This window comes from Leopardus geoffroyi, chromosome A2 (genome assembly GCF_018350155.1).
Source record: "Leopardus geoffroyi isolate Oge1 chromosome A2, O.geoffroyi_Oge1_pat1.0, whole genome shotgun sequence".
Classification (NCBI taxonomy): Eukaryota; Metazoa; Chordata; class Mammalia; order Carnivora; family Felidae; genus Leopardus; species Leopardus geoffroyi.
The window spans coordinates 153865858-153893749 of NC_059331.1; the positions used below are offsets into that span (position 1 = coordinate 153865858).

At 38.2% G+C, this 27892-nt stretch overlaps 1 protein-coding gene across 2 annotated transcripts in view; it reads left to right on the forward strand.

Moving 5' to 3' along the window:
- TRIM24 (tripartite motif containing 24) overlaps nt 1-27892 on the forward strand; it is a 124299-nt gene that overhangs the window by 88669 nt on the left and 7738 nt on the right. The window contains exons 8-14 of one of the 2 annotated variants that reach the window (XM_045495811.1): nt 4502-4619; nt 7508-7674; nt 12517-12690; nt 21991-22164; nt 24604-24739; nt 26476-26548; nt 27635-27803. In XM_045495811.1, coding sequence (XP_045351767.1) covers nt 4502-4619; nt 7508-7674; nt 12517-12690; nt 21991-22164; nt 24604-24739; nt 26476-26548; nt 27635-27803 — 1011 coding nt within the window. Of the gene's footprint in view, nt 1-4501; nt 4620-7507; nt 7777-12516; nt 12691-21990; nt 22165-24603; nt 24740-26475; nt 26549-27634; nt 27804-27892 lie in introns of both variants that reach the window. The other variant, XM_045495810.1, reaches the window with a different exon arrangement.

A 27892-nucleotide genomic window follows, 5' to 3' on the forward strand; every position in this document is an offset into this window, starting at 1 on the left:
ACAAGGTTTACATTTTAGATGGGTAATAAAATAATTTGACAGTAAAAGAGCTCTTATATTTTACATTGAATGACAGTAAAATACATCAGGAAAAAATGTTACTTAAGGAACAGAGTTTGGCCAAGTTTGATACTACTTTTAGACCTTGGTACAAATTAATAGTAAATAGATACTAGCTATCTGAGTTGTAAATAAATTGCGTCTTCCGGCTTCTCATCTACAGCATAGTATCTCAAGGGGAGAAAAAAGTATATCCAAGTATTGACCTCACAGTTCCCTTTTATTAGAGCTGATTTTCTTTTAAGAAAGTGTTTGCATTTCTGATTTAACCATTTTATCTAAATGATAAAGAAAATTTTATGTCACAGTGTAAATCAATAAACGTAGAAAGGATAGTACATATGGTCACTGTCGTAGTGGTAATTAAGAAGGAGTCATCAGCGTATGCTAATCTGCTGGGTAGAGAATTGATAGAACAGGATTTCAGTGTAATGCTACAATACCTCTTTGCAAAATACTAAGCGTTTACAAAGGGGGAAATCGAGTGAATTCAAGGTGGGGAACCTGGGGAGCAAAATTGTCAGGCGACGAAGATTCGTATCAGCACTTGTGGTAGGACAGGCTGCCATCCTGAGCTTCCTGATCTCGTGTGCTAAGAAGTGCACATTATATTATCATTAGTGTGGGATTCCTGACAAGGATGCTTTTACTAAGTCTGATCAAGAGGAACTGCACTCAGACCCAGGTTAAAGGCGCTCTTCTAGAATATAAGTTCTTGAACTCTTTAAAGCCATCAAGGACATAAATGACAGGGAAAGCCTAAGGAACTGAAGGGACATGGCATCCAAATGCAACCTGTATTCCTTGACAGTATCCTAGCAAGCGACACTGTGGGCAGAGTTGGCATTTGAATGAGGTCTTTGGATTGGATGGCAGTGTTGTCAGACTTGGTTTCGGAATTTGGAATTTGCTCTTTATGTTAGACGATCTTTGTTTTAAGGTGCACTCGCCAGAGTGTTTAGGGTAGACAGAACCTCATGTCTACAACTTGCTGTCAAAAGGTTCAGAAAAAGACTAGTAGCAATAGTGTATGTGCAAAAGCAGTTGGGGAGGCACTGGAAGAAGTGTGTTAATACAGCAGCCATTGGGAAATCTGGGTGAAGGGTTCTTTTCACTTTTCTACAATTTAAAAATTATTTCAAAATGAACAAATTTTTGGAAATGATAAAACAGGAGTATATTTACAAAGGAAAGTTCTTGGAATGATTGTTTTGGTCGGCTTTGTAGGAACATCTTTTACAGTGAGAACTGTTAGAGGACACAAAAAATTAAGACAGAAAAACTTAGGGAGAAGAGCATTGTGTTGAGTGCTGTTAGCTACACACTGTGCCATGTATTCTACTTAGTCCCAAAATGGTTCGATGGTTTTTTACTCACAGTTTATTAGAGCTATTGAAAATAATTTAGCAACTAAAGCAAATTATGTATTCAACAATTATTTACTGAATACCTGCTATATATATCAGGCAGCATTCTAAGCACTGGGAGAACAGAGAACAAAATAAAATCTTTGCCCTTTAAGGGTCACATTTAGTGGAGAGAGACAGTACCAAAATGAGTAAAATATATAACTATTACCTGGTATATATTAAGTGCTCTAGAGAAAATTAAGGAAGGGAGTCTGGGAACACTGGAGTGCAGGTGGTAGTTTAAGATAAGTTGGTCTATCTAAAGAGGGTGATATTTGAGCAAATACTAAAGAAAAGTGAAGAAGTAATTCCTGCAGATATTTGGGGGAAGTCTGTTCTGGCGAAGCAACACCGCAGATACAAAGATGGAGGTGGTGGTTTTTGTGATATGGACACAAAGAGGCATGAGGGGCTGGAACAGAGTGAAGGATCAGAAAGTAGTATGAGTAAGGTCGTGCAGTCAGATAGCACAAGCCTTGTAGTTCATTATGAGGACTTTGGTTTTTAATCTCAGATGAGGAACTGCTGGAGAGAGGGACTTGAGAAAGAAGACAGAATATGGTTTATATTTTAACAATCACTGTAGCTATTGAGAACAGACTATAGGTAGTTGAGGGCAAGGGAGATATAAGGGAGACCAGTTAGAGCCTTACTTACTGCAGTAAGGTAACTTTTGCAAAGTGATAGCAGGAGAATTAATAGAGGTGATGAGAGGGGTGCCTGGGTGGCTCAGTCACTTAAGCACCCAACTGTTGATTTCAGCTCAGGTCATTATCTCACGGTTCTTAAGTTTGAGCCCCGCATCCGGTTCTGCACTGACAATGTGGAGTCTGCTTAGGATTCATATTCTCTCTCTCTCTCTCTCTCTCTCTCTCTCTCTCTCTCTCTCTCTCTTCTTTCTCTCTGCCTCGCCTCTCCTCTTGTCTCTCCCTCTCAAAATAAACTAAAATAATAATAATAATAAGTAATAGAGTTGATGGGAAAATGGGTAGGGTTATCCATATCTTTTAAGGCTAGAACCAGTAGGATTTTGCTAACAGGTTGAATGTAGGGCATGAGAAAAAGAAAGGAACCAAGGACTAAGCTGTAGGAAAAATAGTGTTGACAGTAATGGACAAGGCTAAGATTATAGGACAAGTAGACTTGTGTAGAAAGATCACAAATTCCCTTTTAAACAGATTAAATTTGAGGTGCCTATTAGACAACCAGGTGGAGATGTTGAGTAACTAGTTGGAAATGCAAGTTCAAAAGAGAGATCTAGACCTGAGATACAAATTAAGAAGTCATTTAAACTATGAGACCATATGAGATCACTGAAACTGTGGGTAGAGGAGAAATGAGAGCAGTTGAAAGACTGAGCCCTGGGGCTCAGTTGAAAGAACCAACAGTAGAGGCTTCGATGGTGCATTGGAGCCCAAACCTGTTCTCAGTGGCCCCCAAAAGTAGCAGCTGGTAAAATAAAGATAAAACCATGAGGGTATAGTATGCTGAAAGCCAAGTGAAGGAGTGGTTTCAGAAAAGAATGGGAGGAGAGGAACAGGGCACAGTAAAAATAGATGAGTTTTTTAAGAGTTTGCTGTAAAAAGCAGGAAAACGGGGCAGTTGATGGCAAGAGAAAAAGAGCCAAGAGTTTTGTTTTTAGCTGGGAAAAGTTAAAACATTTCTCTGTCGATGGGAGTGATCCAGTAAAAGGGAAGCCTAGGTGATACAGGAGAGGGAAGAAAGTTGCTGAGCAGTGTCTGTGAGTAGGCAAGAAGGGTTGGGTGCTGTTGCACAAGTGGAAGGACTGCTCTAGAAGCATTGCAACTGGAGGGAACACTAATAGTCACAAGTGGTGGGAATTTGTAGAAGGTCCCTGATTGTTCCTGCTTTCTCAGTAAAATTGTAAGCAAAATCATCAGCTGAGATTGACAATGGGGGAGGAAGGGTGCTAGAGATTTGAGAAGAAAAGTTGAACAGTTACTTAGAGTAGGGAAGTAAAGTACCAGAAGAATGTCACATGCTAGCCAGTCACCCTTAGGGGCATACCGGAAGTAAATTGTCATGTGTTTGAAGTGATCATTCCCTTTATCAGTCCAGCTATATTTAGGCAAAAGCTGGATTTAACCAGGGTTGCTTGTTTTGTTTTGTTTGGTGACAAAGGTTGAGGAGAGAGATGGGACTATATTTGATGGAGTATGTGAGAAAAACAGGTATTGAGGGTATATGCAAGAAGATGATTATGGTGCTTGACGCTGGGGTTTAAGCTGGGTCAGGATAATGGTAATGTGAGATTGAAGGACATGGAAAAATTTAAGAGCAAAGGCTTATAGGGCCTTTAAGGTTTATAGGATAATGGGTACCTGGGCACCAGAGGAAGTGAGCTAGAAAGAAGGATCGGCTGGTTGGATATTAAAATCATTAAGAATTATGATGAGTGATGTTGGAGATGGTGATAGTGAGCCAGGAGCTAAATTCTTCAAGGGCTGAGAGAGAAGGTCCAAGTGTTCACTGAGGACGACAGGGTGGAAGGAGGTGGGTGGTGTGGTGTAATGACATGAGATTCAAAACACAGGAGCAAGGGGAGCCATCCCACTAGCAGCAGCCTAGATGTGAGCTGTACTTACATCTCCTAAGCAGAGATTAATCTGTATTTTCCATAACTCATTAGCCCCGTAATCCAAATCTTGAAACTTTCTTTAAAAGCATAAGTATAATAAAAGAGCAAAATATGTTAAGGTTTATTTTACAGATATTTAGTTGGTGCTTCTCTAAACTTTTATTAATTCAAAAAAACTCACTTTAACGTATCACTTGAATATACTTTTCAGTTTTGTATTCAACAGTTATAGGTAACTAAATTATACCTCAAAACTTAACGTTTTAGAAAGAAAACCATGTTGTGTATCCATATTTTATAGCTTCTATATGATTACCTGTTTTGTATCAGCATACATACCAGAAATGACTTTTTTTGTGTATTCCCTGGGAACTTAATAAATTATTTGCCTGATGAAAGATACTGATGTTTAGTTGTCTCTCCTTTCTCCTAGATTACATACCGGTTACGGCACCTCCTTCGAGCAAGGTGTGATGCTTCCCCAGTGACCAACAATACCATCCAGTTTCACTGTGATCCTAGTTTCTGGGCTCAAAATATTATCAATTTAGGTAGGCCATTATGTCCGTTTCCTCAAAGTGCCATTTGTTTCTGGAGCTCTTAATGATTATGATAATGCTATCAAAGTGTTTTTATTACCTTATTTTAAAGACATGGAATTTTTGCCAGTATTTTATTAACGTGTGTATCTGTGTAACACATGCCTGAATATAAATACACATATGTAAATAAATGGATAATATGAAACATCCTTAATATTGACTCACAGGATGTCTAGACTTGGGAATTTAGAAGTTCTTTTTTCCATAGAATATTGCTTTTACTGTTAACTATAGATTTATCACAATGGGGTAATAAAACTTTTGACTCATAACTGCCGTTGATACAGGATTTTTGTTATGTGGAATGTGTTCTGTTAAAATAGTATTTCTCATATTGGTTTACTTCTTATACCCAGTCATGGAGCACCTAAAGTTTCATTTGCTTGATCTTGCTAGGGAAGACTTCTCATCTTTTATTCCACCTTTTATATAATAACTGTATTTTTTTTTTACATTGTTTTTTAATGTTTATTTATTTTTGAGAGAGAGAACGCGAGGGGGGAGGGGCAGAGAGAGAGAGGGAGACACAGAAGCCAAAGCAGGCTCCAGGCTCCGAGCTGTCAGCACAGAGCCCGACATGGGGCTCGAACTCATGAGCTGTGAGATCGTGACCTGAACCGAAGTCAGTCGCTCAAGTCACTGAGCCACCCAGGCGCCCTGAAATAACTGTATTTTTAAACTTCCTAATTGAAATGTAACATGGACACAGAAAAGTGCCCCAGTTTTTAGTATTAGAGCCCACCAAATTATCACAGAGGGAGACTGTCATTTTGGTAAGATTAGGAACTCAAATAGTAGAAAAAGTCTTCACTTTTTGCCTTTCTTCTTAATTTCTCAGATGGAAACTATAGAAACAGAAATTTAAGAATTCCCTGTACATTCTTCATCAGCCATCAGTATATTCCCTTTGATGACAGTTTTTTGGGCTCACAGACTATGTTTCAAAATCATCAAAGATGTTTGGTCTCTCATACACTCAGCTCGATAGGAAAGGAAGAAATGGCTGGAGAGAGCCAGTGCTCTCCTAACACATCAAGAAAGGAAGCAATAAGCTTACACAGATTGCATCCATACAAAAGAACAAAAAGGATAGTGATAAGTTAACCCCTGTAGCTCAATTTTGAAGTGCATGCAGCAATGTATTTATTGATAGGTAGCAGGCAGCTGGAATCACACACACTCTGACCTGTCTTACTAAAAAGCAGCATCTTTTTAACATTTTTTTTTTCAACGTTTTATTATTTATTTTTGGGACAGAGAGAGACAGAGCATGAACGGGGTAGGTGCAGAGAGAGAGGGAGACACAGAATCGGAAACAGGCTCCAGGCTCCGAGCCATCAGCCCAGAGCCTGACGCGGGGCTCGAACTCACAGACCGCGAGATCGTGACCTGGCTGAAGTCGGACGCTTAACCGACTGCGCCACCCAGGCGCCCCAAAAAGCAGCATCTTAATACAAAGTGTGTTTCTAAGTAACTATCTCTTACCTACCTCACCAAACCACCACAGATTCAGCTATACAGAAGTTATGAATCACAAGTTATATATCTATACAAGTAGTCATGTGTAGAAATACATGTAATTACAAGCATATAACTTACAGCATAAACCTCGTGATGTAGACATAAGTAAAATGTGTAACTATATACATAAATGTATATAGTTTTAGGTATGTCTGCATCAGCAAAAACAAAATAAAAACAGCATCTCCTATTTGTGAAATTCCTATAATAAGGTTAAACAATATCCTTTACGGTAAGACTTCTCAGAGCCATCACTTACAGCTGTGTAAATTACCATTTACAATGAGATTTACATTTTAAATATTGTAAGAAGGATTCAAGTTTCCCAGACTTGGTGTTATCCGTGGCTTCTGAGAAATGTCTTCTAGAAGAGTACAGAGGGAAAATATTGATCTATGTCAACATTCAATTAATGTCTCGGTGAGTTTGGGTAATTTACTCAATCTCTCTGTGCCTTAGATCCCTTATCTATAAAAAGGACTTTAACAAGAATATACATAGACCTACTATCACATTACCTAACATGCAATGAGTATTTAATGAATGATGACCATATTTTCTTAGGATGTTTATGCTTAATAAATCAGAAATTGAGTCTGTTGAAGAAGTCAAGCTTTGCCTTATGCTGTAATCAGACCTACTAGAGGCACCTTTAAATTTTAAAAGTGTAGTTGTGAGCCACAGTATTCTCTGTCAGAGAGCTGACGTAGTATGAGCCGTGAAGGTATAAGGAACTTGAGAGATTACAGATTGTTCATTCTAAAGAATCAAATACATTGTGGGATTTTTAGAACCAACGTCAGACTGACTTGTTTTATTTTGATATACAAGAGCAGTTCTCAAAATATTGTATGGGACTCCTTTATGGGACTTTTCCCAACTACATGTCTATGTGTGGCTGGATTTTCTTCATAAATTTCAACCCAAACAACATATAATGACAGACAATACAGAAACAAATTGGAGAGTTCAGCTCTTAGACCAGACATGTGAAGATTTTTAAAACTTAAAACAATGTAAATCTTCATTAATTTTTGTGAAGTTATTTTTTCATAAAAATGTGTTACTATGGGCTTGTTATTTTTAAATGAGTTAATAACTAAAAAATGTTTTTAATAGTTTCTAAAATGTGAAAATTTGATAGATAGAACTTACGTAAACAAAAGCTCTTTGTGACCTTTGATTTCTAAGAGTGTAAAGCGTTCCTGAGATGAAAAAGTTTCTTGGCAATTTGAAGTTCAGCAAAAAGAGCCTTATGAAATATGCTATTTCAATTTCAGAAAAACTTTAGAACTTAACTTTTTCTCTTTAATTAGGTTCTTTAGTAATTGAAGATAAAGAGAGTCAGCCACAAATGCCTAAGCAGAATCCTGTCGTGGAACAGAATTCACAGCCACCAGGTGGTTTATCTTCAAACCAGTTATCCAAGTTTCCAACACAGATCAGCCTAGCTCAATTACGACTCCAGCATATGCAGCAACAGGTAATGGCTCAGAGGCAACAGGTGCAACGGAGGCCAGCACCTGTGGGTTTACCAAACCCTAGAATGCAGGGGCCCATCCAGCAACCTTCCATCTCTCATCAGGTAAATTTGGAAGCAGGCCTGTCCTAACTTAGATAACGATAGTACAATTGTATTCAACATCTCTTAAAATAACCAAGACATCTGTCATTTGTGATTTACATATATGAATTGTTAAAAATTTATCACATTAAGTATCCTTGATTTAGCTTCTAGTTTTTACTCCTTCTCAAAAAGGAATTAATGGTTTATTTAGCTGGTACATCTGTTTTCATCTACTCTTCAAATTATAACAGGATAAATGATTGCATTCCTAAATAACCCATGCCTATGATGAGGAAATTTGTAAATCTGTAACTCATAAGTCCTGTATTAGTGCTTCAGAATGACTAATACTTCAGTTTTCTGTTCTTTGTGGGGATGCAGTGTTTTAGAAAAACCACACTGCATCTTAGAAACTAGGGTCAAATAGAAAAGTGGGGCGGAATGGTTCCTTAGAAAACTACCTTTTTCAAACTTTATTTCTGAACCATGAACCATTCTTATTCTTACTAGATATGAAGTATTCCATTTACTTTTAAGTCAGTTTTTCAAGATAAGAAGTTTATGCACTCTGTTAAGTAGTGTAACCGTCCTGCTCAAGTTAGATCTGGGCATACGTAATAAGTTTACTAAGGAATATAAGGTCTAATCAAATCATACAAATTGTTATTGACAGTTACATTTATTAATATGTACTCTTCCTATTTCTGAGAAGCATTTGAAGTAATGAAACAGTAATGACACAAATGAAGTAGAACATGGTTTAATAAGTATCAAAGTGTGAAGAACTACTTGAGAACAAGACTCAGCTCAGAATTTTTTCTCAACCCAAGAAAATGAGAAACAGGCATAATATCTATATTATTTGGTAAAAAGGAAAAATGCCAGTTAATTAGAGAAAAAACTTTTTACTAGTATTTTACAAGCACTAAGAGGAATATATAATGTGGTTCTTCATGAAAAAGCAATTTTAAATGGCATGATAATTTTTTTGTAGCAATTTTGCAAAACATAGAATTGGTCTTCATAGGGCTCTTATTTCAACCCTGAAGAAAGTTGTAGGCATATGTAGATTGTGATTTTGTTAAATTGCTTCTGTGAAGGCCTGAGTTGATTTATTTGAGGTTTATGGCTTTCTAATAATTTGATTAAGAAGGCTTGTCAAATCCAGGGGTATATTAAAATGCCTAACTTAATATGCCAAATTGATTATTCCTCTAGAACTTTACTTTAACCCACATGTTCACAGAAGTAATTAACAAAGAATTTAAGAAGTCTTTGGTGAGTGCTCCGTGAGAAGAGAGTTGTACACTGTAGATACCAAGAGTTTCAACTGGTAGAGTTGGAATTTTAAGAAAACTGAGTAATTTTGTCATTATCTCTGCAGAGCGACATATTGCAGGTAGACTTCAAAGAGTACCAAAATATTTCTAAAGATAAATGTGAAGAGAAGAGGGTTGAGCGCTTAGTGCTAAGCATTTGCATGATTAATATTTATCTTAAGTGGGAGATAGAAAAGTGATTTTTATTTAATAGTTTATTAAAGCAAAAAAAAAGATAAATCCATTATTTGTGTTAATTATCTTTTCACTAAGAAGTGAGGAACTGAGCAGTTAGTAGATACTCTGTGACTTGGTCACTCATTATTTAAGCAGCGACAAAACAGAAGTGATCTCTGAGCCTTTATTTAGCCTACGTATCTCAAATTTGCATTTGATCTTATTTTTCCTCTCTAGGATTTACTGCTGTATAATCTGTATAATGCACAATCTCCATTGTGTGACCTAATTTTCCCACTTAGAAATAAGATAACCTTCGTATCTTTTGGTCATTACCTCACACACTGTTGTTTTTCTGTCTTCTCACCCCTCATTTTTATGTGTTCTCTGTCAAATACTCATATATTTTTCAGTCATCAGTTTCTCCTCCTCCATAAGCTTGCCCTGCTCAGCTGTAGACTTCGTTTTCTACCAGTTTATTTACATGTAAAGCGTAGGGAAATGTGTGCCTAAGAGGAGGTGCGTGTGTGCCTCTGGCTTTGTGGACATGTTCAGATTGTACTCTGCATCTGTCTGTAGGACCCAGGTAAATTTGAAGGACTACTTCTAAAAAATTGCTTGCATGAGAGTTCCTTATTTCTTCTTCCTCTGAATATTAACCACATAATCTGTGTGGTTAAAGAGTTGGGTGATACAGACATAGGATACACACTTCTATGACCAAGTGGTACAAACTTGATAGACTGTGTATCTCTGTTTATTTAGCAATATACAGTATATCTTTTTATACTCCAGTGGACAGATCATAGTTTGTTGAGTGTGGTCACGTATGTTATTGAATACATAATTCACAGCAATGGCTCTTACTCTCCTGAGTCAGATTTATTGCTGTGGAGATGCTCTCATTCATATGTAAACATTCATTTTCCTGAAGAGTTAGAAGGACATCTGCTATCCTTCATGGTTATGCACAGTTGGGAACTACTGACCTAGAATACAGTCAAACCCTATAATAATGAAGGTACTTAGAGTTCAGATGAGGGTAATGATGATTATACGTTAGTTTGCTAAAGTGCTCAATTATTTCTCTGTTCTATTTTTTTCTTCTGTATCTTTCTTGCAAATTAGGTGATTCCATTCAATTAAAGTACCACTGGTTTTGCTTTTTCTTTTATGCTCAGAACTAGTTCCTAATCTTATTCTTCGAAGTTGCCTTCCCTGTCTAATGCAGTCAACTGTAACTGTTTAGGAGAGGGGGGAAAAACCCCTCACGTCTTACCAAACTGTGAGCTCCTTGATGTTAGGGTCGACATCCATTCCCACACTGACTTCTCACAGGGTACATTACTCTGACATCAAGTGTCATTTCTTGACTATATCAATATATAAACCTCATTCTTGCTGGGACTGTGAGAGTAGGGCAGCAAAGGACTTCGAGGATTACCTTTATTCTCCTTAAGGACCATTTTAGGTGCTTTTCCACTTTATAAAAAATTATCTCTTAGATAAATTTAGAAGTTTTGTACTATTTCCACTGTAATCGCCCAACTGTTTTCTGTTTGCGTTTCTCTGATATAAAACCCTTCAAGTCACAAAACTTTAAGAATTAGAAAGAATTGCTATGGCTTCAGGCATATGCTTCTGTACAGTTCTGATATTTTCTCTAATATTTTTCTCTTCTTCACCCACAGAATTTCCCTTGGTGTTGAAACAGTATCTAAATCTGTTTTTCTTGGGTGTGTAATTGCTGGCTACTCTTGAGAGTTACTGAGGGTGAACCCAGTGCCAACTAATTTGTAAGACAGGGGAAAGAGAAGCAGTTTACCCATGTAAGGAGAGTAAATTCAAAAAACGAGAGAGTAAAAGCTAAAAAAGAAGGCAGGGCTACACTTTATAGCTGTCTTCCTTCACAGTTTAGAGCGCCTAAAAATAAGTATTTGCTTCGCAATAAGTTGCCAACCGTAGGATTGGTTCATGATGAAACGAAGACTGGCATATAAGGTTACCTTTTTCTAGAACACAGATCTCCATTTCCAAGGCTAGCATTTATGCACAAAGTAGGCTTGTCTTCCCAGCCCTTGCCCTGTCCTGTAACCAACTAGTGTTGTCCTTGGAGGGTTTCCACTTGAAATCTATTTTCTTTTAGGGAAATTTCATCCTCTCATCTGTACATTAATCAACCCCAGCTAAATACCAGAACGCATTTTGGTAATGATGAGGCAAACTAGATTTGGATCAAAGCTCTAGCACCACCTTTCACTAGCCACGTGACCTTTTTCAAGCTACGTAAGCTTTCTAATGTTCAGTGTCCTCATTTTACAAATGACATAATGAAGTAACACATGTAAAATGGTAATCACAATGCATGGCATATGGTTTGACCTCAGATCTAAAACTCAGTAATTCCTTTTTTTTTTTTTTTTTTTTTTTTAATGTTTATTTTTGAGAGAGAGAGACAGAGTGTGAGCAAGGGAGGGGCAGGGAGACAGAGAGAGAGAGAGAGAGACATAGAATCTGAAGCAGGCTCTAGGCTCTGAGCGGTCAGCACAGAGCCCGACGTGGGGCTCGCACCCACGAAACGTGAGATCATGACCTAAGCCAAAGTTGGACCCTTAACTGACTGAGCCACCCAGGTGTCCCAGTTTTCAAATATTAACAGTTTTCACTATTCATGATTTGTCAGTTAAGAGTTTGGAGCTAGAGTGCTTAAGTTCAAGTTCCAGCTTCATCTTTTACTACCTTTGTTAATCTTGGATAGGTTATTTAAATTCTCTATACCCTGATTTCCTTTTCTGTAAAATAAAGAGTCCCTACCTCATAAGAGTGTTGTGAAGATTAAATGAGTTCTCTCATAGAAATCTCTGAAAGCAGTGCCTGGCATGTAACGACTGCTCAGTAAATGTTAACAATTAGTATTCAACCACCATATTATTTTAGGATGTCTGAAAAGGGCAAATCAGGGACTTAGAAGGATACTTAACACAAATTTTCCCTACTTCCTAACATGGCCTACATCCAGTCCTATTATAACCTACTTAAAGTTGGAAACCCCTGTCCCACGGCTCTTTCCTAATGAAACCCCTTTTCACATAGCTTTACACATTCTGGAAGGCTGCCTCCTTCCCGCACACCCTTGTTGTAGTATTAATAAGTTGTTCGTCTGTGACAGAGTTGCTGTCTTTCTTTGAAAGTTACAGACTTCTCTGTAATTTGTCTTTCAGGAGATGACTGTCACTAAAATGGTTTAATTTCTTTTTTCCAGCAACCCCCTCCACGTTTGATAAATTTCCAAAATCACAGCCCCAAACCCAATGGACCAGTTCTTCCTCCACATCCTCAACAGCTGAGATACCCACCGAACCAGAACATGCCGCGACAAGCAATAAAGCCCAACCCGCTACAGATGGCTTTTTTGGCTCAACAAGCTATAAAACAGGTATATATATTTACTCTCTTCAGCTTCTTGTTCTGCTTCTCTGCTTTCAGATCATGTTGAATTTATAAATAAAGCAATGGTTATGAAGAGCAAGTTTTTTTGTTTTTAATAAGTGTGAGTTACCAAGTTTATTACAGACATAGAGACAAAGCTAAGAGAAGGGGTCCTGATTTATAATTAACAAGAGAAATCCACTTAAGTTGGATTAAAGGCCCAGAATAATCAGTGAGTCGTAGGTATGACTTTTGGCAATACTTATAGGTGCAGCTTTTAGCTGAGTTCATTACATTTACTAAGAAGAATTCTAACAAATACAGGTTATATTCTGCAAAAGAGAAATCTTTAAATTGTTTGAAGGAGACTTAGAAAAAAACTGATAGTTTTAATATGGAGTACCTATACATCTGATGAAATTGAATGTTTTAAGGTTCTATATTAAATCCAGTAGGATTTAATATTTATATTCTTAAGGTCTTCAGGTAAAAATATTTTCTAGATAAGACACTATTTTGTTATATTTGTCAAAGTTCTCTGTCTTCAAGCACTTGTGTCAACACTCTTTCCAGCTTAATACTTGTAGGCTGATTTCAGTTTCATATTTTTGCCAAGACCAAAATAAGGAATATGATGTGGTTTCTATAATTCTCTGACATTCGTTTAATCAAATGATGTGAAAATTCTATTCAAAAAGTACATGTGCTGTGTGTTTGTGTGTGGTTATAATTAGTTTAGCTTTGCTTTAATAGCACAGAATTTTCTTAATATTTTAATAAAAACGCTTTTAAATAAGTCATTTCTTTCTCTGCTTCATTGGTAGAGAGAGGTGAAAAGGACTCAAGCTGCATTGTAGCCTTAAGTCCTGTTTACTTTCCTAAGAGTTTTGTGACCTTGTGCAAGTTTAATCTTTTAAATGTCATTTGCCCCAGCTGTATATTGAATCCCTTGCAGAGTTGTGCTGAGACTGCTAATGTGTACAAAAGCACCTAGCACACTCTGTGTGCACAAACGTGTACCTTCCCTCTTCCCCAGTTGTTTTTTTTTTTTTTTAATATTTTTTTTAATGTTTTTTTATTCTTGAAAGAGAGATGGACAGAGAGCAAGGAGGGGAGGGGCAGAGAGAGAGGGAGACACAAAATATGAAGCAGGCTCCAGACTCTGAGCTGTCAGCACAGACCCTGATGTGGGGCTTGACCCAGGAACCATGAGATCATGACCTGAGCCGAAGTCGGACACTTAACCAACTGAGCCACCCAGGCGCCCCGCCCCTCTTCTCCAGTTGTTATTTTTAATGTGTAGATACACACTCTAAGGATGTTTTTAAAATGTTTCCTGGAGAAGAGGTTGGGGAAGATGGCGGCGTAGGAGGATGCTGGGCTCACCCCCTCCCGCTGATCACTTAGATTCTACCTACACCTGCCTAAATAACCCAGAAAACCACCAGAAGACTAGCAGAATGGATTCTCCGGAGTCAAATGCAGACGAGAGGCCCACGGAGGAGGGTAGGAAAGGTGGAGAGGCGGTGTGTGCTACACGGACCAGCGGGAGGGAGCCGGGGTGGAGGGGCAGCCCGCCAGCAAAGCAGAGCCCCCAAGTCTGGCTTGCAAAAGCAGAGGGGCCGGACAGAGTGTGTTCTGACAGCAAGTGGGACTTGACATCTGGAAGGTTATAAGCTAACACTCTGCTCGGAGAACGGGAGGGCTGGAAGACAACGGGAGGGAGAGTTGTTGAGCCCCAGACGACAGAGCGCAGCTTGGCGGGGAACAAAGGCGCTCGCCAGCGCCATCTCCCTCGCCCATCCCCCAGCCAAAATCCCAAAGGGAACCAGTTCCTGTCAGGGAACTTGCTTGCACTGCGCAAACACCCAAGGCTGTGCTTCTGCGGATCCATCCCTCCAGCAGCGGGTCTGACTCACTCCCGGTGCTGCAGGGCCCCTCCCGAATCGGATCACCAAAGGAAAAGCGAAATGAGCCTGCCCCTCCGGCCCTATGCACCTTGCCTACCCACCCCAGCTAATACGCCAGACCCCCAGCACCACAAGCCTGGCAGTGTGCAAGTAGCCCAGATGGGCCACGCCACCCCACAGTGAATCCTGCCCCTAGGAGAGGGGAAGAGAAGGTACACACCAGTCTGACTGTGGCCCCACTCACCAACACAAGTTATTCAAGACAGCACAGGGGAAGTGCCCTGCAGTTCCGCACCACTCCAGGGACTATCCAAAATGACAAAATGGAAGAATTCCGCTCAAAAGAATCTCCAGGAAATAGCAACAGCTAACGAACTGATCAAAACCGATTTAAACAATATAACAGAAAGTGAATTTAGAATAATAGTCGTAAAATTAATCGCTGGGCTTGAAAACAGTGTAGAGGAAAGCAGAGACTCTATTGCTACAGAGATCAAGGGACTAAGGAACAGCCAGGGGGAGCTAAAAAATGCTATCAATGAGCTGCAAAATAAAATGGAGACGACCACAGCTCGGATTGAAGAGGCAGAGGAGAGAATAGGTGAACTAGGAGATAAAATTATGGAAAAAGAAGAAGCTGAGAATAAGATAAAAAAAATCCAGGAGTATGAGGGGAAAATTAGAGAACTAAGTGATGCACTAAAGAGAAAAAATATATGCATAATTGGTATTCTAGAGGAGGAAGAGAGAGGGAAAGGTGCTGAAAGTGTACTTGAAGAAATAATAGCTGAGAACTTCCCTGATCTGGGGAAGGAAAAAGGCATTGAAATCCAAGAGGCACAGAGAACTCCCTTCAGACGTAACTTGAATCAATCTTCTGCACGACGTATCATAGTGAAACTGGCAAAATACAAGAATAAAGAGAAAATTCTGAAAGCAGCTAGGGATAAACGTGCTCTAACATATAAAGGGAGACCGATAAGACTAGTGACGGATCTCTCTACTGAAACTTGGCAGGCTGGAAAGGAATGGCAGGAAATCTTCAGTGTGATGAACAGAAAAAAATAGGCAGCCGAGAATCCTTTATCCAGCAAATCTGTCATTTAGAATAGAAGGAGAGATAAAGGTCTTCCCAAACAAACAAAAAATGAAGGAATTCATCACCACTAAACCAGGCCTACAAGAGATCCTAAGGGGGATCCTGTGAGACAAAGTACCAGAGACACCGCTACAAGCATGAAACCTACGGACATGACAATGACTCTAAACTCATATCTTTCTATAATAACACTGAACGTAAATGGACTAAATGCGCCAACAAAAAGACATAGGTATCAGAATGGATAAAAAAAAAAAAAAAAAAAAAACAAGACCCATCTATTTGCTGACTACAAGAGACTCATTTTAGACCTGAGGACACCTTCAGATTCAAAGTGAGGGGATGGAGAACTATTTATCATGCTACTGGAAGTCAAAAGAGAGCTGGAGTAGCCATACTTATATCAGACAAACTAGACTTTAAATTAAAGGCTGTAACAAGAGATGAAGAAGGGCATTATATAATAATTACAGGGTCTATCCATCAGGAAGAGCTAACAATAATAAATGTCTATGCACCGAATATGGAAACCCCCAAATATATACACAATTACTTACAAACATAAGCAACCTTATTGATAAGAATGTGGTAATTGCAGAGGACTTTAATACCCTACTTACAACAATGGATAGATCATCCAGACACACGGTCAATAAAGAAACAAGGGCCCTGAATGATACATTGGATCAGATGGACTTGACACATCTATTTAGAACTCTGCATCCCAAAGCAACAGAATATACTTTCTTCTCGAGTACACATGGAACATTCTCCAAGATAGATCACATACTGGGTCACAAAACAGCCCTTCATAAGTATACAAGAATTGAGATCATACCATGCATACTTTCAGACCAAAATGCTATGAAGCTTGAAATCAACCACAGGAAAAAGTCTGGAAAACCTCCAAAGGCATGGAGGTTAACGAACACCCTACTAAAGAATGAATGGGTCAACCAGGCAATTAGAGAAGAAATTTAAAAATGTATGGAAACAAACGAAAATGAAAATACAACAATCCAAACGCTTTGGGATGCAGCGAAGGCAGTCCTGAGAGGAAAATACATTGCAATCCAGGCGTATCTCAAGAAACAAGAAAAATCCCAAATACAAAATCTAACAGCACACCTAAAGGAAATAGAAGCAGAACAGCAAAGACAGCCTAAACCCAGCAGAAGAAGAGAAATAATAAAGATCAGAGCAGAAATAAACAATATAGAATCTAAAAAAAACTGTAGAGCAGATCAGTGAAACCAAGAGTTGGTTTTTTGAAAAAATAAACAAAATTGATAACCCCCTAGCCAGGCTTCTCAAAAAGAAAAGGGAGATGACCCAAATAGATAAAATCATGAATGAAAATGGAATTATTACAACCAATCCCTCAGAAATACAAGCAACTATCAGGGAATACTATGATAAATTATATGCCAACAAACTGGACAACCTGGAAGAAATGGACAAATTCCTAAACACCCACACACTTCCAAAACTCAAGAGGAAATAGAAAGCTTGAACAGACCCATAAGCAGCGAGGAAATTGAATCAGTTATCAAAAATCTCCCAACAAATAAGAGTCCAGGACCAGATGGCTTCCCAGGGGAGTTCTACCAGACGTTTAAAGCAGAGATAATACCTATCCTTCTCAAGTTATTGCAAAAAATAGAAAGGGAAGGAAAACTTCCAGACTCATTCTATGAAGCCAGTATTGCTTTGATTCCTAAACCAGACAGAGACCCAGTAAAAAAAGAGAAATACAGGCCAATATCCCTGATGAATATGGATGTAAAAATTCTCAATAAGATACTAGCAAATCGCATTCAACAGCATATAAAAAGAATTATTCACCATGATCAAGTGGGATTCATTCCTGGGCTGCAGGGCTGGTTCAACATTCGCAAATCAATCAACGTGATACATCACATTAATAAAAGAAAAGAAAAGAACCGTATGATCCTGTCAATCGATGCAGAAAAAGCATTTGACAAAATTCAGGAACTTTTCTTAATAAAAACCCTCGAGAAAGTTGGGATAGAAGGAACATACTTAAACATCATAAAAGCCATTTATGAAAAGCCCACACCTAACATCATCCTCAATGGGGAAAAACTGAGAGCTTTTTCCCTAAGATCAGGAACACGACAGGGATGTCCACTCTCACCGCTGTTGTTTAACATAGTGTTTGAAGTTCTAGCATCAGCAATCAGACAACAAAAGGAAATCAAAGGCATCAAAATTGGCAAAGATGAAGTCAAGCTTTCACTTTTTGCAGATGACATGATATTATACATGGAAAACCCGATAGACTCCACCAAAAGTCTGCTAGAATTGATACATGAATTCAGCAAAGTTGCAGGATACAAAATCAATGTACAGAAATCAGTTGCATTCTTATACACTAACAATGAAGCAACAGAAAGACAAAGAAACTGGTCCCATTCACAATTGCAGCAAGAAGCATAAAATACCTAGGAATAAATCTAACCAAAGATGTAAAAGATCTGTATGCTGAAAACTATAGAAAGCTTATGAAGGAAATTGAAGAAGATACAAAGAAATGGAAAAACATTCCGTGCTCATGGATTGGAAGGATAAATATTGTCAAAATGTCAATACTACCCAAAGCTATCTACATATTCAATATCAATCAAAATTTCACCAGCATTCTTCTCGAAGCTAGAACAAGCAATCCTAAAATGCATATGGAATCCCAAAAGGCCCCGAATAGCCTAATTTTGAAGAAGAAGAAGACCAAAGCAGGAGGCATCACAATCCCAGACTTTAGCCTCTACTACAAAGCTGTAATCATCAAGACAGCATGGTATTGGCACAAAAACAGACACATAGACCAATGGAATAGAATAGAAACCCCAGAACTAGACCCACAAACGTATGGCCAACTCATCTTTGACAAAGCAGGAAAGAACATCCAATGGAAAAAAGACAGTCTCTTTAACAAATGGTGATGGGAGAACTGGACAGCAACATGAAGAAGGTTGAAACTAGACCACTTTCTCACACCATTCACAAAAATAAACTCAAAATGGGTGAAGGACCTGAATGTGAGACAGGAAACCATCAAGAGTCTAGAGTAGAAAGCAGGAAAAAACCTCTCTGACCTCAGCCGTAGCAATTTCTTACTTGACACATCCCCAAAGGCAAGGGAATTAAAAGCAAAAATGAACTCCTGGGACCTCGTGAAGATAAAAAGCTTCTGCACAGCAAAGGAAACAATCACCAAAACTAAAAAGCAACCAACAGAATGGGAAAAGGTATTTGCAAATGATACATCATACAAAGGGCTAGTATCCAAAATCTATAAAGAACTCACCAAACTCCACACCCGAAAAACAAATAACCCAGTGAAGAAATGGGCAGAAAACATGAATAGACACTTCTCTAAAGAAGACATCTGGATGGCCAACAGGCACATGAAAAGATGCTCAACGTCGCTCCTCCTCAGGGAAATACAAATCAAAACCACACTCAGATATCACCTCACACCAGTCAGAGTGGCCAAAATGAACAAATCAGGAGACTATAGATGCTGGAGAGGATGTGGAGAAACGGGAACCCTCTTGCACTGTTGGTGGGAATGCAAACTGGTGCAGCCACTTTGGAAAACAGTGTGGAGGTTCCTCAAAAAATTAAAAATAGACCTACCCTATGACCCAGCAATAGCACTGCTAGGAATTTACCCAAGGGATACAGGAGTACTGATGCATAGGGGCACTTGTACCCCAATGTTGATAGCAGCACTCTCAACAATAGCCAAATTATGGAAAGAGCCTAAATGTCCATCAACTGACGAATGGATAAAGAAGATGTGGTTTATATACACAATGGAATACTATGTGGCAATGAGAAAGAATGAAATATGGCTCTTTGTAGCAACGATTATGGAACTGGAGAGTGTTATGCTATGTGAAATAAGCCATACAGAGAAAGACAGATACCATATGTTTTCACTTTTATGTGGATCCTGAGAAACTTAACAGAAACCCATGGGGGAGGGGAAGGAAAAAAAAAAAAAAAAAAGAGGTTAGAGAGGGAGAGAGCCAAAGCATTAGAGACTCTTAAAAACTGAGAACAAACTGAGGGTTGATGGGGGGTGGGAGGGAGGGGAGGGTGGGTGATGGGTATTGAGGAGGGCACCTTTAGGATGAGCACTGGGTGTTGTATGGAAACCAATTTGACAATAAATTTCATATATTGGGAAAAAAAAAAATGTTTCCTGGTCCCAGGCGCCTGGGTGGCTCAATAGGTTGAGCTTCTGACTTCGCCTCGGGGCATGATCTCCTGGCTTGGGAGTTCGAGCCCCACATAGGGCTCTGTACTGACAGCTGAGAGCCTGGAGCCTGCTTGAGATTCTGTGTGTGTCTCTCTCTCTGCCCCTACCCCACTCACACTCTGTCTCTGTCTCAAAAATAAACATTAAAAATATATATATTTAAAATGTTTCCTGGTCAAAAATCTAAACATGCATGAATAAATGAATAAACTAGGAGATAATATAGATAATAAATTTAATCAACAGATTAAATTAACAAATTATATTACACTTGGATAGGGGAATATGTTCAGGAATTGAGAAAATGCAGTAATCTATAGATGATGTTATATGGAAAAAAACATTATAGAATTTTTGTAGGGTATTATCTCATTTTTCTGGTTGGGTGGGGGGTGGGGAGGGGTTTTTTAAAAAAATAAACCCTGGAAAGATATACATCGTCCATAACTATGATTATTCTGGAGGAGGGAAGTTGGCAGAGGGCACAGGAAGAGATGGATGGACATGAGGGGTAGGTAGGTGGTAAAGATGACATTCACAGGTTTCTTTATACAGTGTTTTCAGTGAGGAATACAAATTAGATTTTTCAAAATTGGAATGCCTGTCACACTATCACTCTGTATAATGTAGTCCATATATTGTTGTATTTGGGGATTTTTTTCCCCCTTGTATAGTCCTGAGATACCTCTCAGTTGCTTTCCTTTTCCCCTATGTTTTATTACAAAAATTTTCAAACACAACAGCTTCAAGAGTTGTGTTGGGGACTAATTGTTCTATTTGCCTTCTCACTTACTAATCATATAGCCATTTATTCTTCCATATATCAGTCAAGTCTTATTTTTTCATAGGCCTTGAAGTAAATTGTGGAGAGCAACATGGTTCATCTCTTCTCATTCCTAGTATTCTGCTATTATCTTAGTGTGTTTATCTCAGCCTTTAACATAAATGATAAGAGTTTCCTCAGTTGTTTATGTTTAATTACCTCTTCGTTTATAAGAAATGAGTGTTAAAAAAAAAATCCTGCAAGCCTGGGTCTAGAGCTAATGTTTGATGTTTGAGGTTTCACTCTAGTTTTAAGGCTACGAGGTAGATTTATTGGGAGAATTCTTAGTGTCACAATCTTTAAGTCGTACTTCTTAGACTGGTCCAGTTCCCAAAGCGTCTTTCTGTCGTCTGCCTAAAATTCAGGGCCTGGCTGCACCTTGAAGCCAGCTTGGGTAAGCAGATTGGTGGGGGCCAGTGGCAGAGTTGGGGGTGGGGGAGGGAAGCTCAGCATTCAGTGTCATTATGGCTTCATAATCTTCATTTTCAGGGCAGTACATCTCTGCCTTCAGATGAACCTGGTGCCCTTCAATCCAAAGACACAGTTTTCTCTATTTTAGAGAATAAACTTCCAGCCTTCATCTGTGGAAATGGATGAAGTCTGTATTATCTTGGGGTAACTACAGTAAAGTGGGAAAGGAACATGAGCCTCAGTGTTTCTTAAACAAACTCTCAGCAGATCATCCTGTTTTCAGCCCCAGCTTTACCTCTCATGCTTTTAATTTCCAAGCTCTTAGGAGTTCTGCAATATGTGCAAACTGTTATTTCGTTTCAAGTGTCTCAGGTGGGGACAGAAGCAAATGTATCTTTTTAGCCCTCCATCTTTACCTGAAGTTGCTATGTGCTTATGTTCCTGCCCACCCCCTATGTGTTAGCTTTTCAGGATTGGATGTTGTGGTTTTCTGATACATGCCAACTGTTTTCTGGTTAAATATATATAATATATATATATATATATATATATGTGTGTGTGTATGTATATAATCTGCTTTTTATTTTTTGTTTTTGGACAGGATTAATGAAAATTATACATACCTGTCCCTCCTTGCTTTCCATTCAAATTATAGTTGAATTCAGATAGCAGAATGTGTCTTCTACTTTGTTTTGTAACAAAGAAACGGACATTAGTAGGACATGCTATGCTTTGGCCTGCTAATAGACCCCCTTCCTCCTTTGTTGCTACTATAGTGGCAGATCAGCAGTGGGCAGGCTGCCCCATCAACCGCCAGCAGCACATCCTCTACTCCTTCTAGTCCTACCATTACGAGTGCAGCAGGATATGATGCAAAGGCTTTCGGCTCACCTATGATTGATTTGAGCTCACCAGTGGGAGGCTCTTATAATCTTCCTTCTCTTCCAGATGTAAGTATACATAACATTTATACTAAGAATGTTTCGAAAATTTCAAGTGAATTTACCTGGTAAAAGGCTTGAGTTAGTCAGATGATAGGTTGTGTGTTGGGTGTTAGAAATTATTTTTCTTCTTTAGAAATAAAACAGCAGGAAAAATAAAAAGATAAGCCCTTAAACGTATATAGAGGACATCTTTCATGGCACTGATGTTAAACATGTTATAAATTAATGATTATAGTGATGGACTCTGGAATCTAAGCTGGGAAAGCTGGGAAGTAAGGACCTGGGGGAAAGAGGTACTGGAAAGGTGAATGTTGGAATGTGCTGTATTAGAATAAGGATATGGCGGGCTGGGGAGGCTGGGATTTAAAACATCAGAAGAGATGGAGACAAGTTTAACAATGGAAATGAAAACATTTTCTCCCAGATTATACTGGCCAGTGCAAGATTAGCTCTGGTTTATTTTATATTTAAATTAAATACATTTACTCACTAACTTTACCAATATGACTTTCTAAAAAATCTTTTCCAAAGGCAGAAAATAAAACATCCTATAGATAGATCTCCATGTAAGTTGATACTTGTTTTACCTTTCCTTATCCTACAAGGTTATAGAATTGTGACACAAACATTAAAACTTTAAAGAAACATCTGATCATATGGTAAAATAAATTTTTTATTTTCATTATTTAGTTGGTTTTTCAGGTTACTGAGATCAATTATTTAGTTGCATCATTAACCTTACCAGAGTTATTTCATTTTTTAAATAATTGCATATACTTTAAATGGGTAAAGGACATGTATTTTTCATTCATAGGTAATATATACGAAAACTAATTTTGTCTCATTCCTATAATTTTACTTTAGCTTTTAGGATTAACTCACAGTGTAAATAACTTTCCTTACGTTAAGATTCAATAGATCCACTCACATTCCAGTACATTTCACACTCTGAAAAGTATTGGCCAAGGTATTGCCAAAAGATTATTAAACATAAATGACCCTGTGTACTTTCCCCCTCCCCTGAAGAGGACCCACAGAAAGCACAAATCGTCCTTCTGGCCTTTTCTCTGCAGTCCTCAGATACAGGTGAACCTTTGTCTACCAGCCTTGCTCAACTAAAATTCTTCAGCTGAACCATAGAATAAAGAAGCTGATTTGAGTGACCGTTTTCTCAGTCCCCCCAAAGATGGTTCATAAGTAGCACCATTCTAGATGGAGAAGGAAAAGTAGATTCATCATAAACAATCTGTGCCCTAGGACAGTAGGAATTAAGTCTCTTGTAGAATCCTAGTTCAGAAAGGCTGGAACTATGTTAGAGAATTGAACTTGATTTTAATCACAAAGACATTTTTGAGAAATAAATGGTCTATTTAAGCATGAAAAGTATTTGCATCTAAAGAATTAAAGTGTTTCCATAAAGAACATGTGGTTTATATATACCATGGAATACTACTTGGCACTTAACAGAAGACCAGTGGAGAAGGGAGGGAGAAAATAGAAACACAGGGGGATGGAGGCAAACCACAAGAGACTCTTAAATACAGAGAACAAACAGGGTGGACAGGGGTTACGGCATGGGAGGGAAAATGGGTGATGGTCATTGAGGAGAGCACTTGTTGGGATGAGCACTGGGTGTTGTATATAAGCCAATTTGACAATAAATTACATTAAAAATAAAATAAAGAATTAAAGTCTTTTTTACTAGAAGTGTAGCATTATTTTAGCTGAGTGATCAGTTGGAAAAGAAGTGTTACCTGTATACCTGTTACATTAAAGCAAGAATCTTTAAAGGACCCATTTTCCCCTCCGAAATAATAGTAATGTACTTAGGTGAGATTAGTGTTCTAGAAATATGCTATGTGTGGGCTTATTTCATCTACGTAGTACATACCAGAGACGAGTTCTCAGCAGTATGAATCAGTGACCACCCTTTCAGAGGATACTACACAAGGTCCTTCCTGTGTAAGGCCAGATTTTCTTCATATTCTTCAACCAGAACCACACATCACAATGTGCTTATGTTCTTATGCACATAAAAGAATCCTTTTGTCTGTTAATTAAGCCAGACACTAAAGAAACTTGCAAAAATGTAAAACTGCGCTATTTTTTTGGGGGGGGGGTTACTTTTTGTTATTTTTAAATAAGTTATATATCTTTTTGTTTGAGTTTTTAAGGGTGTGAATGATACATGATACTCCTTTCTCCTTCCTCATAACTTCTGAAATAGTATGTCTTCAGTATATTTACTAAGATGGACCATTAAGATGAGTAAAAGCTTTTTTCAAGATTGTTTATAGGGAAAATATACATCAGAACTTCTTAAATATGATATTTATATACTTCATTACTTGATAGTAATTAAACTATTAAAGTTTTCTTTTAAATTTAAAGTAACTTTTAACTTGCAAAGTCGGGATGTTGTGAAATAATTTCGTTTCTTATAAGATTGACTGTTCAAGTACTATTATGCTGGACAATATTGTGAGGAAAGATACCAGTATAGATCATGGCCAGCCAAGACCACCCTCAAACAGAACCGTCCAGTCACCAAACTCATCCGTGCCATCTCCAGGCCTTGCAGGTAAAGTGAGCTTCCTTTGACTTTGGGGTGTTTTCCCTTTTTTTTTTTTTTTTTTTTTTACTCATAATTACCCTCGTCCCTCACCTCTGCCCTCCACCCTTTTCTCAGATGATTAAAATGAGTCTGAGTTTTGGGCACTGTTTAAATTTAGTCTACTTTCAAGGTGGGAAGCAAAGTTTAAACCTCTGTACCTTTTTAATTTCAACAAAACTTGTAGGCATTAGAGCATTCCTAGGAGGAAATTAGTATTATACTTACTCTTTTTGATAAGTTTTCCTGTGATATGGTATCTTTTTGGATGTAAGTTGCCTAGGGTCAAAATTGATCAGTGTCAGTCTCTTCTTTGGTGGTTTGTGTGTGTGTGTGTAATTGATGTTTAAGAATTTTTAACATACCTACTCATTTCCTTTAAGAGAGAAGCACTCTCCCTAATCCTGTTCACCTAATACTACTTAATACTACTCACAGAGGTTGGCAAAATAGGTGCCTTAGAACAAAATATGGAGAGAGGAGAATTTCTGAAGGTTCATCAGTCACACAAACATAAGACAGTTACACAGTATAAAAGGAGATGCTTATTTAAAACACATACAAACAAAATGGAAGAACACTGTTGACAAATATGGCATAGAAACTGTTTAATTATATAACAAGTTTGTATAAATGATTAAGGAAAATACTCAGAATTGCCAAAGGACTTGACTAGATAATTCCCTAAAGAAATACAAATAGCCAGTAACTTGGGGGTTTCAATGTCACTAGTAGTCATTATAAATATCAAAATAAGATATAATTTCTAACTGTTAAATTAGCAAAGACTTAAATAGTGAAAATACTCATTGATAAGAATGTGATAAGAGAAGTACTCTGATACATAGCTGGCGGGAGTATAACTTGACAGAACATTTCTGGATACCATTTTGACAATGTTACTAAGACTAACATTTACGCATAACTGTATGCTAGGCATTGGACAAAGTATCTTAATGCGTTGCCTAGTAGAATGGTTGTTTCATTGTCTCCATTGATTGGTCTCTGTGTGGCTTTCTGTCTTGGACTGCTTTTACATCAGCATCTACTGCTTTTCGTTGTCGTCTGTAGCTTTCACTAGTACTAGTGTCCTCACTGAGATTTTGCCCTGCTTTACATTTGACTCTGTTTGGAGACTTTTTTTTTTTTTTTTAAGGTTTGTTTTGTTTGGTTTTGTTTTTTGTTTTTTGTTTTTGAGAGACAGGGGGAGAGAGAGAGAGAACAAGCGGAGGAGGGGCAGAGAGGGGGACAGAGGATCCAAAGTGGGCTCCGTGCTGACAGTAGAAAATCCTATGTGGGGCTCCAACTCATGAACCATGAGATCATGACCTGAGCCAAAGTCAGATGCTTAACCACCTGAGCCACCCAGGCGGCCCTGGAGACATTTTTGATTGTCACACCCCTGGGTGGGAAATGTGGAGACATACTACTGGCATCTAATAACTAGTAGAGGCCAGAGATACTGCTAAATATCCACAGTGCACGGAGATCCCCCACAACAAAGAATTATCTGGCCCAAAATGCCAGGAGTACTGAGGTTTAATTCCGCTAGTCTAACCGGGTTAGACTTGGCTGGGAGTCCAACAACTGGTTATTGTTTTATATAATTCCATTTTGTTCCAGTGCTAAGTGAGCATATTCAGTAGGAAATGACACACATAATCATTAACTCATGTTATGAACATGAATGATTTCCTCTTCTCCAGGACCTGTCACTATGACTAGTGTTCACCCACCAATACGTTCACCTAGTGCCTCCAGTGTTGGGAGCCGAGGAAGGTAAACTGACTTAACCTTATCCTCTAGTGTATAAAATCTCTGATTAGATTTCTGCTGCCAGGGCTCAACATGCTCTTGGTACTCAATACATCTTGAACGACTTCCTTTATTTTTAACTTTTAAATCAAAATTTCAATGATTGTTATAATTTAACAAACTAATTAATGGGTTAAGTAAATAAAGTATAATTGTGTCTTTAGAGATACAAAAATTGGGGGGGGATGATATGTTTGTCTTGAGCCTAATAGCAAGGAAGAAATTGAAATGAAGTAGGTATAATAGATTGCACTATATAGGATATGTACAAATACAAACTTAGGGGGAAAAGAAACAATAACTTTATACTAACTTCAATGTTCTCTGACTTTTTTAATGCCCAAACATTAGGTCTGCTTTAAAATAAATAAATTCATAGTTGTTGAAATTCTCTACCAGCTTACTGCTTTGCTCATCTATTTATGCTTACAGATTTCTCCTAGTGAACCCAGTTCTTACTTGCTAATCATATGGAAGATACATTCTCTCAAGAGAAAAATGTTGCCTTTAATCCCATGAGAACATTGTGGGTATCCGTAAAGGGTTTTTGTCCCAGTACATTTTTTAAAATAGCCAAACACCAACAGTTTATATCTCTAGTTAATGGTCTTCACACTTTGTGACAGTAAATCGTTAATGTGAGCCCAGAGTGCTCTTTGTCACTGACTAGAGAAGGAAGTGGGAAAGATAGTTCTGAGATATTAAAATCTGACTGCCCAATTGGAGAGCCTCAGAGTATTCAAGTCTGTTTTCTTATGATTCGGGTTTTATTTAAATCTTTTCAAATATCTTTCCAGAAGTATAGTGTGACTAATGACATAAGTTAATATGTAAAAGGTTTTTTATACAGGAAGCTGTGTGCAGGCATCTGTGCACAGGCAGTGGTTGCATCTCACTGTCATTTATCATGGATTGTGATAATGGAACATGGTGACCATTGCTGTGAAGTTATACAGAATTACTTCTAAAAGCTATCGTTATGCTTTGTTTTGAGACACTTAAGGTAGCATTCTTTGATCTTTTTGTTTTTTCTCTCTCTCTCTCTTACAGCTCTGGCTCTTCCAGCAAACCAGCAGGAGCTGATTCCACACACAAAGTCCCGGTGGTCATGTTGGAGCCAATCCGAATAAAACAGGAAAACAGTGGACCGCCTGAAAATTATGATTTTCCTGTGGTCATAGTGAAACAAGAATCCGATGAAGAATCTAGGCCTCAAAATGTAATTATATCAGTTTGGGAGATAGGATGAAATAAACTTGTAACTAGCAGATAGGAGGTTAAAAATGTTATGTTGAGGGGCGCCTGGGT